General features: G+C 41.6%; 1 protein-coding gene across 1 annotated transcript in view; it reads right to left on the reverse strand.

Annotated features, from left to right (window-relative positions):
- TTLL5 (tubulin tyrosine ligase like 5) overlaps positions 1–14,549 on the reverse strand; it is a 274,932-nt gene that overhangs the window by 225,296 nt on the left and 35,087 nt on the right. The window contains 2 exon segments of the mRNA XM_021679581.1: positions 9,811–9,895; positions 10,329–10,398. Of these exon segments, the coding sequence (XP_021535256.1) occupies positions 9,811–9,895; positions 10,329–10,398 (155 nt within the window).

The following is a 14,549-nucleotide window of genomic DNA, read 5'->3' on the forward strand; positions in this document are numbered from 1 at the left end:
AGAACAGAACAGAAAACCCAGAAATGAACCCACAACTATATGGTCAACTAATCTTCGACAAAGCAGGAAAGACTATCCAATGGGAAAAAGACAGTCTCTTCAACAAATGGTACTAGGAAAACTTGACAGCAACATGTGAAAGAATGAAACTAGACTTTCTTCCATCATACATAAAAATAAATTCAAAATGGATTAAAGACCTAAATGTGAGACCTGAAACCATAAGAATCATCCTAGAAGAGAATACAAGCAGTAACTTCTTTGACATCGGCCTAGCAACTTCTTTCTAGATAGGTCTCCTGAGGCAAGGGAAACAAAAGCAAAAATAAACTATTGGGACTACATCAAAATAAAAAACTTCTACACAGTGAAGGGAGGAAAAAGAGAGAGAGAGATTAAGGAGTGTACTTGTTGCGATGAGCACCAAGTGTTGTATGGAAGTGCTGAATCAGTATATTGTACACCTGCAACTAATATTACACTATATGTTAACTAGCTGGAATTTAAATAAAAACTTAAAAAGAAAAAAAAAGAAATAGCACAGCCAGAATCAAAACCAAGGCTGTCTGACTCTAAAACCCATGCTCTTAGTCACAGTGTTGTTGTCCCATATATATCTGGTTAAATGTTGAAACAATCATTTCTCCCTAAATTGAATTATTTTCTCACCCTCAATATTGCTGTCTGCAAATCTGGCTGTTGTAATAATGCGTAAGTTATATTAAGTTCAAAGAATGTAACTTTAATAAATTCATAAATACCCCCCCCACACACACTGACTCCACAACACATGTTCTTAACCACAAGATGCTGCTTCTCTTATAGAACCTTAGACCAATAGGAAGGGTGAAAAATGAAAATAGGGTCGCCCACGCCTGGGAAATTGTGTGTGGGATGCTGTGGATGATGGGGCATTAGCTGGTCAAGAAACACCTAGTGGGTGCGTACATAGTGCCCGGCACCATAGTATTCTATGGAAAACATTAAGCAAAAAAGAAAAAACTGTTGGCATCACGTTGTACAGATTTAAAACTCATCTGTAGAAATACCAGAACTGATCTATAAAGTTCATTTTAAGAAATAATAATGGCAGCATTAACAGCACACAAAGCCTAGGTCTGCAAGAACAGCATAAATATGAGCATAGTGTAGGAGACTAATTCCTGAATTTGGAATGAAGGCAAAAGACAGAGGGATTAAACATGGAGCCCACTGAAAACAGAGCAGCAATTTGATACGCTGGACTGTTGTCAAAAGAAGACCAAAGTATAAAATATACGTGCCTCTGAAGGAAGTAACCAGGGAAAGAGAAAACTTTCCAGTGATACTCAACATCAACAAAAGGACACTTGAGTCGAATGGTTATGGTAAATATCAACCCCTGTTTACATACCACTATAACCATATCACCCTTCACTAAAGTGGTTTTCCCAAGAGGCATATCCAAGTGTGTGAAAAAAAATCCTGGAAGGCCACAAGTTTATTTTCATATGATTTACAAATTATTTACATATGCTTACTCAGACTATGAAGTCAACATGAATTTCTACCACATTAAAGGGCAGCATTTAAAAATGTTCCTCTTCTCCATTTCTTCTCACCCACCATCTCCGCTTCCTAATTCCCTGTGCTAGAAATATATGAAAGCCAAAGAAAGAAAAGTGAAAAACAACCCCCAAAAACCCCAAAATTAAAATAAACAAACATGAGGACAGGAAGAAGGATGTGGACAAAGAGAAAATGTTGACCAGGCATGTATGGTTAAGGGACAAGGGTTTAATGACCATTATGTCTGTGCATGAGAAGGACCTCTGATTTTTCAGAAACTTCCCGTAGTTAGGTGAAGTTAGGTGATCCTAACTTCCAACCGTGTCACTCCATGGTAAGTAAACCTTATCTATGCATCCCAATCTTCCTTCTATAGACATTCTCCAATCAAGTGGGTGACTGTCATTCTCTGAATTCTAATGAAATGCAAAGAGGACCCACCCAGACATTACTCCACAGTGACATACCTCCTGCCATCCTCTCCCCCAAAAGAATAATGATCGAGAGGGAGGAAAAGGTTCTGCTTCAGAGAAAGAGGGTTTTCATCTCTCCTTGATATGAGGACCTGATCTAACTTGGTCGACAACAAGAAAAGACTGGCAAAAGCCTGGCAGTTGAGTAACCTGGTACTCCACACATCCGTCATTTCCACACCCCTTTTTTCAACAGGACTGCATCTCCAACAAATAAGGTTTCTTCGTCCTAATCTTCCTTTTCACTGAGGAATTTATACTCTAAACTCCAGCAAGGACAAGACTATTAGTGTCACAGAGTGGGCTTCTAAAGAGCATTGAGAAGTAAGAATTAGAGGAAACAAAAACAAAAACAAACTTAGGCTCAATGGAAAGTTACCAAAAGGGCCAAAAGCTACACTCTTTATTTCGCTTAGCCCAATGGGGAATGTAGAAGGCCACGTAGATATGCATGCCCATCTTCCCTCCTAAGTCAGGAAGATATTAGGGTTCTCACTAAAGCCCCTATTACAGACCATGTTCATCTCTGGTCACCAGTTCCTAACATTTCCTTCATATCATCTAGACCAGAGGTCCTACCAGCCTACTAATCAAGTTCTGATTAACCCACAAACTGTTTAAAAAAAAAAAACAATTTGAATGACTTGGCCAGCATTTAAAAATTAGACCTTCCTTCCTACAGCCAGGACTTATATCGAGGAAGATGGTGGACAGGATAGGAAGGCAGCCGACAGGCAGTACATGGAGGTTATCTGTGCAGGGCAGTGGCCCACAGGGGTCAGAGTCCACACAAGGAGGGCATCTGAGGGGGGCAGTGGCCAAGGAGGTCCAGAGATTGGCTACACACAAAGGAACTGAGTGAATAAATATGTTGAAGATAAAGGGAGTCAGATTTCTCACTGTTGGAGAAGAGAGATTAAAAAAAAAAAAAAAGGGCGCCTGAGTGGCTCAGTCGGTTAAGAGGCTGCCTTCGGCTCAGGTCATGATCCCAGGGTCCTGGGATCGAGCCCCGCATCGGGCTCCCTGCTCAGCGGGAGGCCTGCTTCTCCCTCTCCCTCTGTCTGCCGCTCTGCCTACTTGTGCTCTCTCTGTATCTCTGTTAAAGAAATAAATAAATAAATAAAAATCTTTAAAAAAAAAATAAAAAAATAATTAAAAAAAAAAAAAAAAACAAGGAAAGGGAAAATCTAGAACGAGCCCTGTAGTTTTGAAGGAGAATTGGAAGTATTAATATAAATTCCACTTTTCAATATATGGAGACAGATATAAAATTAAATATAGATGTCAGTGTGTGTACATGTACATGTCCATATATACAAACATAGATTTCCTAGGTCTGCCCATTTCAAGGACCTTAAAGCAGCAATATCCCAGAGCAATGAGCTTATCTAGCTCTGGATCTTGATTTCTAAATACTGTTCTCCATTAAAAGCAATCAACGCCCTTTGGAGAAAATGGCTGATTCCAGAGCTAGGGCAGAGAAAGAACGAGAGGAGCCTGAAACATCTTGTGCTCAAAGAAATGAGAGGACACAAAAGCCAGCTTACAAGGGCTCCCACTGGCCAAATCTGAGACAATATGACATCAAAATAAATCCTGATAATAAAGGATTATAACCCATTACATAAAATAGGAATCCTTGAGTCCCCACTGGTATAAATAAATAAATGAATAAATAAACAGGAAGAAGAAACAGCTCTTCCTTGGAGTAAAATGCCAAATAATAAAAGGAAAAGGAATAAAGGAATTAGAAAATCGTCATTTGGCAACTGTCACAGTAATAATTCAGGCAAGAAACATCAATGGATAGTAAAATCACTGAGTAAAAACTAGATGAGGAAGGAGATTTCACATGGTCTCAAAATCTCCTCTGAAGATACTTATTAATGACAGAGGAGAAAACAAAGTAATTTTACAGCAGACAAATCTGGAAGACATCACCTTAATCAAGTGGTCAAACACCAATAAACAATTATCATGTGCCATCAGATATAATGCAATAACAACAGCATCACTTCTGTGGAATTCTGGCCAAAAATACATAACCTGGGTCCACTCATGAAAAAATATCAGATAACTCCAACTGAGGAACATTCTAAAAAATGACTGGCCTGTAATCCTCACAAATGCTAAGGTCATAAAAGTCATGGGAAGACTGAGGGAAATGTTCCAGACCAAAGGGGACTAAAGAGACACGGCAACTAAATAGACCATGTGATCCTGGATCAGATCCTTTTGTTACAGAGAACATTATCGGACAAATGGCAAAATCTCAATGGGATCTCTACATGCAAGGTAAAAGGTAACTGCTATTTTTACAGCTTTTCTAGAAGTCTGAAATGGTTTCAAAATTCAGAGTCTAAAAACAGAAGTAAGTTTCTCAATAAAAATCTAGATTTTTGGGGCACCTCGGTGGCTCAGTCGGTTAAGCATCCAACTCTTGATTTCAGCTCAGGTCATGATCTCAGGGTCGTGAGATCGAGCTCCGAGTCGGGCTCCGCACTCAGGGCAGAGTCTGCTTGAGATTCTCTGTCCCTCTGCCCCTCCCCCTACTCACACTGGCTCACTCTCAGTGAATGTCCTCATGAGTCTTTAGGTTTGTGACCCCTGATTTAGACCTTCACATATCAGATTTCAACCCGTTTAGGTCTGAAAGCTTCAACGCAAGCTCGTTATTAGCTGCATCCTAAGAGGTAATTCTCTGCCAGCCACCCCAGGACCACGTTTGCAAATACTTATCCTAGCACATACTGAAATCGAAGTGATGAATTGAGTCTTGAACCTCCCTCCCTCTTAATGAAATCAAGATTTAGAAAAAGCTCTAATGATAGAATTTCATAGCCTTGACCTTTAAACCAAAAAAAATGGCGGGGGGGGGGTAGGGAGCCTCTACTTCTTTGCCAAATCTGAAACTCTGTGTACTATTTCACAGCACGCCAATGAATGGAGAAGTATATGCCTTTTTTTTAAACCACATTGAAACATATAATCTTTATTCTGACAATGAATTCTTAAGTCAAAAGCTACCTTTCCTTTTTGCTTCCTAATGTTTCTCAATGAGAACGGAGACAGTGGTAAGGATCTGTCTAAAACTCTTAAGCGTTTGTGGGAAGGGGTCCCGTGTTAGGCACATAGAAGGTACTGGATAAGCTTGAACTGAAACTGCACCTGAGTTGCTTGTCCAGGGAACGTCGCCAGTGTGGAACCAAAACAGGAAGGGAAAGCACAGACTTAGTGGAATCCTTTAAACTCTCTTCCTCCATTCCAAACCTATGTTGTTCTTCATAGATACGGCACCATAGGCAGAGTCATAGATAATCTGGACGTAGGGCAGTTAGCCCCTTCCCTTTGATAGTCACATCATCTAACAAGCCTTCAGTCCAAACATACAAAGAGGAGGCCAGCCCCGAGGAGCCCCTGGCTGTGGCACTTGAGTTATCTTTCAGCAGGTGTAGCCATTCCGAGCCAGAAAGGCCTGGAGGATGAAGAGATAGCACCTCAGGCGGCCTTGCCAGGAGCCACCAGGTTTCATCCTGGCCTGACCCAGAAAAATCTTATGGAAGAGAACAAGAGGCCCAAGAGCTCTCTGATCTGCTGTCAACCAGCTGCAGGCGGGAGACTGCCAAAGCACTGCAGTGACTAGGCAGCGCCCCACAGAGCCGTCTGGGAGGGGATTACCAGCCTGATCCCCGGTCTTCAGAGCCAGAAATGACTCAAACTTCACAAACAGCAAAGGCCTGCCAGGGAGGGTGACAATGAGCACTGGAGAGGGTTTTCTTGCCCTTGTTGCTGTCTCCACGGCCCCCCACCCCCCCTCGCTGCTGTGGCAGAGATTCTGGACAGTGTGCAGCCTGTGAGGTAATCTGAATTCCTTGGCAACCAGCAAGTACCTGAATTCTTTCAAAACCACAGGAATCCAGCAGAGAAAAGGTAAATATCCCTGCGGAGCCAGTGTTAATTAGCAAGGAAGGCTACTGAAGAAGGAACTGGGGGTGGGGAAGAAGGGAAAGGCATTACAAATGCTTGGGGGTCTTTTCTGAATTTCCACTCAATAATACGGCTAAAGCAGAAGAAAGGCAGGTCCTGAGTGGGACCTTCTCACTGTCCTTGCCTCCCACCTTCCAGTGTGGATGGGAGTCTCCAGTTCTGTGGATGGGCACCTTCATTTCCCCCAAGTTGCCAGTGCTACCTATCTTCGGGTGTCTGACAACACATTTGGTGTTCAAGTCAATTTTGTTTTAATTTCTTTTAACTTTTTCTTTTTCCTGTTGCAGTGAAAATTTGGCTATTAGCTCTGTCTCAAAAAAGGCCTCATCAAATCGTTCAGACCACATATTGGATCCACCTAAAACTGTAAAATCCAGGACAAAGTCTTTTTGGATCCCACCTCTGACAAGAAAAAAGCATCTACACCACTTTGGTAGGGAATGGTATCCCTCTCTGGAAGCTGAGTGTCCCCTGCTGGTGCAAAGCAGGAACACACTTGTCAAACTCAAAAGTAGGGTGGAACTTTGGGGCAAAAATGCTGGGCCCAAATACGAGGACACAATTTTTTTCTAAACAGCTCCGTATTTCGCCCAGGTATAAGAAAATAATGACAGTTTTCCTGTGTTAATAAAACAACAAGGACAATTGGAAATTATTAATCTAAAAACAAACAATTTCTGGTCTTTTTCTTAACAAGTTTAAAAAGGTCAAGAACTGACACAAAATATTTAGTTCACAAAACAGTCCTATGAAATGAACTTAATCTTTATGTCTCCTAACCATTAATTTGAGGCCCAAAACAGAAGTGACACAGGAGAAGGCCCTTCTTTTCTAAAGAGGAAGCCAATTATATTTGCTGCCAGTGCTTTCTGTTTAGGAAAAATTACGGTTTTCCTTGTTGACCCTCAAAGTAAAATGGCCCACTGATCTCATCCGTAACTGATTATCTTCAGTAATGTCTACAGCAAACACACGTGACCCAAAATTACCAGAGGCTGCAGATCTGGAGACGCTATAGACTATTGTTGAATGTAATGACACAGTTGAGCAGATTCTGAGGATTAAAAAGCAGCAGATGAATGCCAAGATACATAGTGAGTTAAGACACAGGAACTTGGGGGCGCCTGGGTGGCTCAGTCGTTAAGCGTCTGCCTTCGGCTCAGGTCGTGGTCCCAGGGTCCTGGGATCGAGCCCCGCATCAGGCTCCCTGCTCGGCGGGAAGCCTGCTTCTCCCTCTCCCACTCCCCCTGCTTGTGTTCCTTCTCTTGCTGTGTCTCTCTCTGTCAAATAAATAAAAATCTTTATAAAAAAAAAAGACACAGGAACTTGGACACATGGAAGTTCCTGTGTACAGCAGGGCAGCTGCGCAGGACTCACTAATAGCCTGTCCTACTGCACCATCCTCGTGTAAAGCGCTGATATTCACCTATCCTTTTAGATTAACTGAGCCAAAGCCCTGAACAGTCCTATGATTTGGTTCAATTTGGTCTGAGTTTTTAAAAAACTGTCTTCCAAATTATTCTGGGGGAGAAAAAAAAAAGCATCCATTAAAAAAAAAGTACACACACACCCACACATACACACACTCAGTTCCTGCTGGAGGCAAGAGAAGACAGTTACTCAATTCAGTGGATTCTGACTTCCAACACACATCCAGTAGCCAAAGCACTCGCATATCTGTAGTAAATTCTATAATGAATGTTGTAGTGCTCTCATTTCATAGCTGAACCACTGAGGCCTTAAAACTATGCTAAATTTTACCAACAGAGAGGGCCATTGATACCGTGAGTGCAATGCCTTTGGAATAATACACAGAACATGCTGGTATGATATCCTTGAGAAACAGCGGGTGTAACCTTGAGGTCTTTTCCCTATTCAAGAAGTTCAATTTGTGGCAGGACATAATCAGTTCCTGAGAAGAGCACAGGAGGCAAGATGGGGTGAAGATGGAGGGAAGGAAGGGCTGGAGAAGCTCATGCTAGACAAGAGGGAAAGCTCAGGTATCTCAGCTTACAAAATGGAAAATCCTCAGCACCTTATACCCCTGAGCAGAAGGAAAGGGTATCTTTTACCTTCCTTTTGATCTACATAGTATGGGGACTCAGCTTTTAAACCTATACTTCAAAGTCTGAGAGCACATGTGTCTACAAACACGACAGAAAACTGCCCGCCTATGAAAAGCTCATTAGGGCTAGGAGGCAGGGTGTGCTCCAATGTCTGGTTCAGCCCTTTACCTAGAAACTGAGAAAGACTTTAGTTTCCCCCTCCTTTCCAAGGAACAAGAGTCCAGAACCATGGAGCTTCGGTAGCCTCCAGTGTTCCTCACGCTCAAACTCAGAAATCTTTTATGACCATGTTTCTGAATGCTGTCGCTGCCACCTAGAGGTGAAGGGGAGGCTCACCTCAACCAGCTACAAGCTGGTTAAAGGTGCTCACCCTGATTCTAGTCACAGGATACATCAAAAAATGTGAGTCTATGACAGAATTAAAATAACATTCTAAAATAGCAGCTTCCAGAGGACAATAATTCATGTCAAAGCACCTAAACTTAAATAGGTAGGCTTCTTTTAACCATGATACTTCCCATCTTCCAGGTGCATTTTCTAAAATACACAAATACAGACCAGGCTTTTTTAGCTTGTCATGGCTGACTGCAGATGCAAAGTTCCTCCTCAACTGCTGTGTCCTATAAGGGTCACTATGCAGAAAAGGGACTTCAGGGCAAGCTAGTTAGAAAATTGATTGATTGCTTGATTGATTTTAGATTTTTATTTATTTATTTGACAGAGAGAGAGGGAACACAAGCAGGGGAAGTGGGAGAGGGAGAAGCAGGCTTCCTGCGGAGCAGGGAGCCCGATGTGGGGCTCGATCCCAGGACCCTGGGATCATGACCTGAGCCGAAGGCAGACGCTTAAGGACTGAGCCACCCAGGCGCCCCCAGTAAATAGATTTATATATTAGTTTTGTGGGGGAAAAGAACACAAGCACAGCAAAGTTACATATTTATTTTAAACAATGTAAAGGGGCTATGAAAACAATGTCACCTATAAAATTCTGGGGATGGGGGTGGGAGGGACACTTCAAATTATCATAACTTGAGCTTAATTTTCTAAGTAAGTCACGTTACCTTAAAACCTAAAAAGTACTTCAAGAGAAACAAAATGTATATACAACCACTGTTAGGTGTATTACTTGCAGGTGGAAAAAAAAAAAAAAGAAGCAGCTAATGTCCCCAAAATACAAGAGGACAACAAAGAGGGCATGAAACAGCTCAGACTATGAGCTCTGAAGTGAGATCCACGAGTTCAAATTCCCACTCCACTACCATCCAGCTGGGAGAGCTCTGAAAAGTGACCAAGTTCCCTCGCCCCTTGAAGCCTGTTTCCCCAACTGCAAAACTGCATCAAGTATAAGGTTGTTGTGAACACTGAAATAAATGTCTGGTATATAACAGGTAAATCAATATGGGATTCTTTTTTCCTAGATCGGTTGTGAAGACCAATGACAATTTATCTTAATACACTAGGGTCATCATAACAATCACCATTGCATGAAAATACAATGTGATCCTGGATCCGTGGTGCTGGGAAAGGTGTGTGTTTGCATACAGATGCGTGTTCCTATGTGCAGAGATGCAAGTGAGACTGTAAAGTAACATGACTGATGTTCTGGAATCTGAAGCCCATCTGGGTACACTCTAATTTTCTGAGTTGAGCATAACAGAAAGAAACAGCCTGATCTTAACACACTCGTTAATGGATCCACTCTGAATAAACACCCCTTCCCCCCAAAAGTCTCTTACCTAGCCAATCCTTCTTCATAGAGATAGATAACAAGAGGATCATAGGAAGTCACAAGCACGTAGAGGCGCACATCAAACTTGAAATCTAGGAAAAAAAAAAATTGGGGTTCATCTGTTTTCTGTTACAGAATGAACAAGGCAATGTAACAAAGAAATATGACAGAAAGAACAGTCTTCCTCTCCCCACAACACACAGACTGCCTGCACACCTCGCCCTTTAAGGATAAATAATTACCCATTTAGATAAAGATATATCATATACATACACTGAGAAAGAGAGCTTACATATACAGACTGCGCAGCTCTCACATCGGTGTACTATAAAGCACTTTCTTTTCTAGTGTCTCATTTCATCTTCAAAATAATCCCATGAGGTAGGTAAGGCACCAGCCTCATCTCTAGAGCCACAGCTGCCAAGAATTCCACCCTAGCTTCATAAAGACTTACTAGAGAAGACTGTGAAAATATTCTTTAAAATTAGCAAGATCGAGCCCGACAAGGGCCCAATCGCAACTCACCGTCTATAAGCAGGGGGTTGTTAATGTAACGGGAGACCAGGATGTTCTCCTCCAGGGAAATCTGGTTCGGCTATTGAGTAAAGAGAAAGAATAAAAGGACAGAAATCCTAACTCACAATAAGGGAGCAGAGTTCTTGACCTTTCAGAAACAATCAGGTGGAAAACTACAACTCTTAAGAAAAGTTTTCCTCCCACCTACCCCTATATTCAACTGGTCAGGTAACACACCACTTATAAACACTATGGGTATCCAATTACAATGGGGGAAAAATATACCACTTCTCACATAATAAAGAGAGCAATAACAGCTTTAAAGATTTATATACATGATATTAAATAGTTACATGCCAAGAAAATAAAAGCTACTCAAAACATAAATAAAAAGGTGCTTTCTCCCAAATGTAAAGTATGATGGAAATTTAAAATACCACCATTATTCTTAAGTAAAGGCTTTCATCAAGTTGCTTAGAGAACTTACAGATCTTTCCCCAGTGGATCCTGGCATTTTCCCTGAGAAATGAAACGATGTTTCATTGATTCATTCAGTTGTACTTCCTATGCTATTATATATAAAGACTGAATTAGATCTCTTAAAGAGTTTTTCAGTGAAAAATGAGTTTATACAATAAGTAATCATGAGTACTGTTTGATACTGTATAAAGTACTGAGGATCCAGTGAAGACAGATACAATCCCTGCCCTCACAGAGCCTAATCCATACTTCCAAAGAGTTTAATATTTAGGTAAAGTTAAAGGAACATAAGCAGCATATCTGCAAGTGCAAGACGTGAGACTGCACGAGTCCAAGTGCAGACCAGTTAGGTGGATCAGTGGGGGAAGGCCTATTCTGGAAGAGTAGGTGCAGAAGTGAGTGCTGAAAGCTACTGAGCACGTGGTGGAAAGGAAAGGAAGCTGCCATGGAAAGGTGGCAGACACAGGGTTCAGTAGAAAGGAGAGTAAGCAGATCACTGACCTGGGGCTAAATGACTGACCTGAGGAATAATGAAAGGTATGGTTAGAATATTAGGAGGGAGGGACCCCACTGGCAAAGGGATTTGAACCCCCGACAAGGGGAGTTTAGCCTGAACGTGGTGGGAAGGAGGAAATGACTGTGGATTCTTAATAGTGAGATTAAAATATATGGAATAGCACAACTCTAAGTGAGATTAGATTAAAAGAAAAATCAGCTGGAAGTCACCACAATCTATACAGGACAAAAGGACTCCAAAAGGGAAGTGGCTAAAATAATAATTGTAACGATAATGGCTACAGTAGTAGCAACAAAAATAACTATTAACATTTGCAGGGAAAAAAACGTAATAAATGTACTGAACATCTGCTACATGTCCAGCGTTGTTCTATGTGCTAATTCTTCGCAAGTATTATTTCCTTTAGTCCTCACCGAACCCGATGAGGTAGGTATATTACCATTCAAATATTAGAGATGAGGAAAGAGTCAGACAGGGTGACAAAGTCACACAGTGACAGAAGAGCACTGGAACCCAGCCAGCTGGCCTCAGAGGCTTAACTCTTAAAGTACTATTCACATCTTTCCCCAAAGTTCTGACCTAAAATACTATCCCCCAAACTCAAAAGACTGTGTTTATAATAATGCATTTGCTACCCCAAATACTACAGTTACCATAAAATAAGGATAATTTTGTGGCCTGTGCACAACCACGATGAGCAACTCCAGAGTCAAGATAAAGAGATTCCCTGCTCATCTCCCACTGCTGCATCACACGGACCCGGCGACAGTCAGTGCTGATTCAGACTCATGGACCTGATCGCCCACACCACTTCCGGACTCCCTTACATTTCTTGATCACTTTCTCACAAGTACTATCTCCATTTTGAGTCAGCTTCGTATGTGAGAATTGATGAATCATAGTACAAAGGAGCAAGCCTCAGGCTGTGTTCCAAACCTAAAATTAAACAAATGCAGACCTCTTCCCACTGAGTAACACCTACAGGCTGCAATAGATACATGACCATCCAACCTTCCCCCGAACCAGAGACTACAATTGGTGATGGCCATCCTCCATGACACATCTAATATCCTTGCCCACTTCCTCTTTCCCCTCCCTCATCATACACATCTGTCCCTTGAATTATGCATAATCTTGCACATTATTTAACTTTAATATTTGTTCAATGGTCCGAACCTCTCATTTCTACCTACATCAGGAATTAAATTGTAAGCTCATCAAAGAAAAGAATGGTTTGGGTATAGTTTCTTTGTATAGTGTGACATACTAAGAAGCAACTAATGAAAGCTTTTTGGTATTTTCAAGCCTGTTTCCTTTTCATCATTCCCCAACTAACTCATTTCAAATGATTTCAATTCCAAGCTCAAAATGCCCTCCAAAGTATGCTAATGCAAGATCTAAATTTTGGGAAAGCTGGAAACACATCCATTTTTCTAACTGGACTTTAAGATGAAAGCTCCTGGTATCTGTTAAGTTATTATAAGGCAGAATGGTACAGTGGTTAAGAGTGTTAGGCTCTGGAATCAGCTAGACCTGAGTTATAATCTTGACTCTACCACTTATTAAGGAAATAACAGTAACTACCTAGGGTTCTTCTAAAGACTAACTGAGTTTATATTTGGAAGGTACCATGACAGGCACACATTAAATGCTCAAGATATATCAGTTATTACTCTTAGTGCAAACTCAATAGTACCTCTATGGTTCTACTAAGTTCCATAACTCAACAGCCTTCATCATGGCACACCACGTGCCATTTCACTCAGAGCTGCGCACTGCACTAAGTTACAATGAAGATACATTAGCTTAGTATCATTGTTAGTATTAAGAGATAATCCCTATTCCTCAAAAGGTTTTAAGGATTGGCAGCACCTGGCACACAGCAAGGACTCGCTAAATATTTCCTGAACGATGAGAAAAAATAGAGAGCACTTAAGATAACAACGTATAAACAACTAGAAACAAGAGCACTATAAAGAATTATATTCACAAATATGGGGAGTAAATAGAATGACCTAAATATTCTCCTGCTACTTCAAAATCCCAAAGAAAATATTAATATTGTATTTACCGTGGATAATGTGTGAGTGAGACAAGGATGACAAAATTTGACCTCCATGATCAAATTTGTACCTTAAGCAGAAAACACGATTATCTTTCCCTCAACTTGAATATATTAAACTGGGAAAATACAGCACTTAGTCATGGTTACTGAGGGAGCTGGGGCAAACACAACTCTGCTCCTCTATGCTGTATTTCTAGAGGTAAAGAGCACATCTTAAGAAAGCTGCTAGGCCAAGATACTTCCGTCTTTAAGAGCTCACACTTCTCTCTTCGGTATTTCATAAAAGTAACGCTTTTCCTGTCCTTTATCCTGTTCTTGTAATGGTAAAAGTTGCTATTCGCAGACATTTTCCAAAAGGTTATGACTATTATTGGGAATTTTTAATAAGAGGCCCTCTCCAGTGGGGAAGACAGGGAAAGATGTTTTCATTTGGCCCTCACACCTAACTCCACCCACCCCCCAAGTCCCTCACCCACTCCCGTTAGTTCTGCTCACAGACCCTCTGCCTGAGCCTGAGCCCTCCCTCCCGTGCCCCCCCAACTCAAATCTAAAAGGAAAGCAGGCAGCGGCCTTGGAAAGAGTTACTTCATCCAGTTGGCTAATGGGTCACATATTCCATGGGAAAGGATCCAGGTATGGAAAAGACAGGATGGCGAGGCCTTGTGTGTAAGGACAGAGAGAAGAGTATTAACTACACGGTTTGTAGGTCTGAGTAAAAGGTGATAAAAATTCCAGTTTTTGGAAGGAAATAGGAATATTTTCCCGTTATGTCCACATGTTGCCAGCTCTGCTGGTGCCTGCTGGCATCTCCCCAGGCTTCTGTCTGGCACCTCCACCAAATACCTCAAAGAATCAGACTCATTCCAAAGCTTCACTGAGGGGGAGGAGGGAGGCAAAGGGTCCTGCCAAGTACTTTGATCTATGCAGGGGGTCTCTAGGGATTCAGCCCAGGGAGAGGTGGGAGGGAGAAGGAAAGCCTGCCAAACGCATTCTCTGAAGACTTGTCACCCTCTACGAGACTCCATCCAGGGAAGAGTTAGGGCACCGGGTTCTCAGCCCCACCAAGGAAAAGTTTAACTTTTCTATTCTTTATGATGTTGGTTTCAAAATAACAAATCACTAGAGCAAAAATGCATTCCAAAAGAAAAACGTCCCAGATGAGCTGGAA

Source organism: Neomonachus schauinslandi, chromosome 9 (assembly GCF_002201575.2).
Source record: "Neomonachus schauinslandi chromosome 9, ASM220157v2, whole genome shotgun sequence".
Taxonomy (NCBI): domain Eukaryota; kingdom Metazoa; phylum Chordata; class Mammalia; order Carnivora; family Phocidae; genus Neomonachus; species Neomonachus schauinslandi.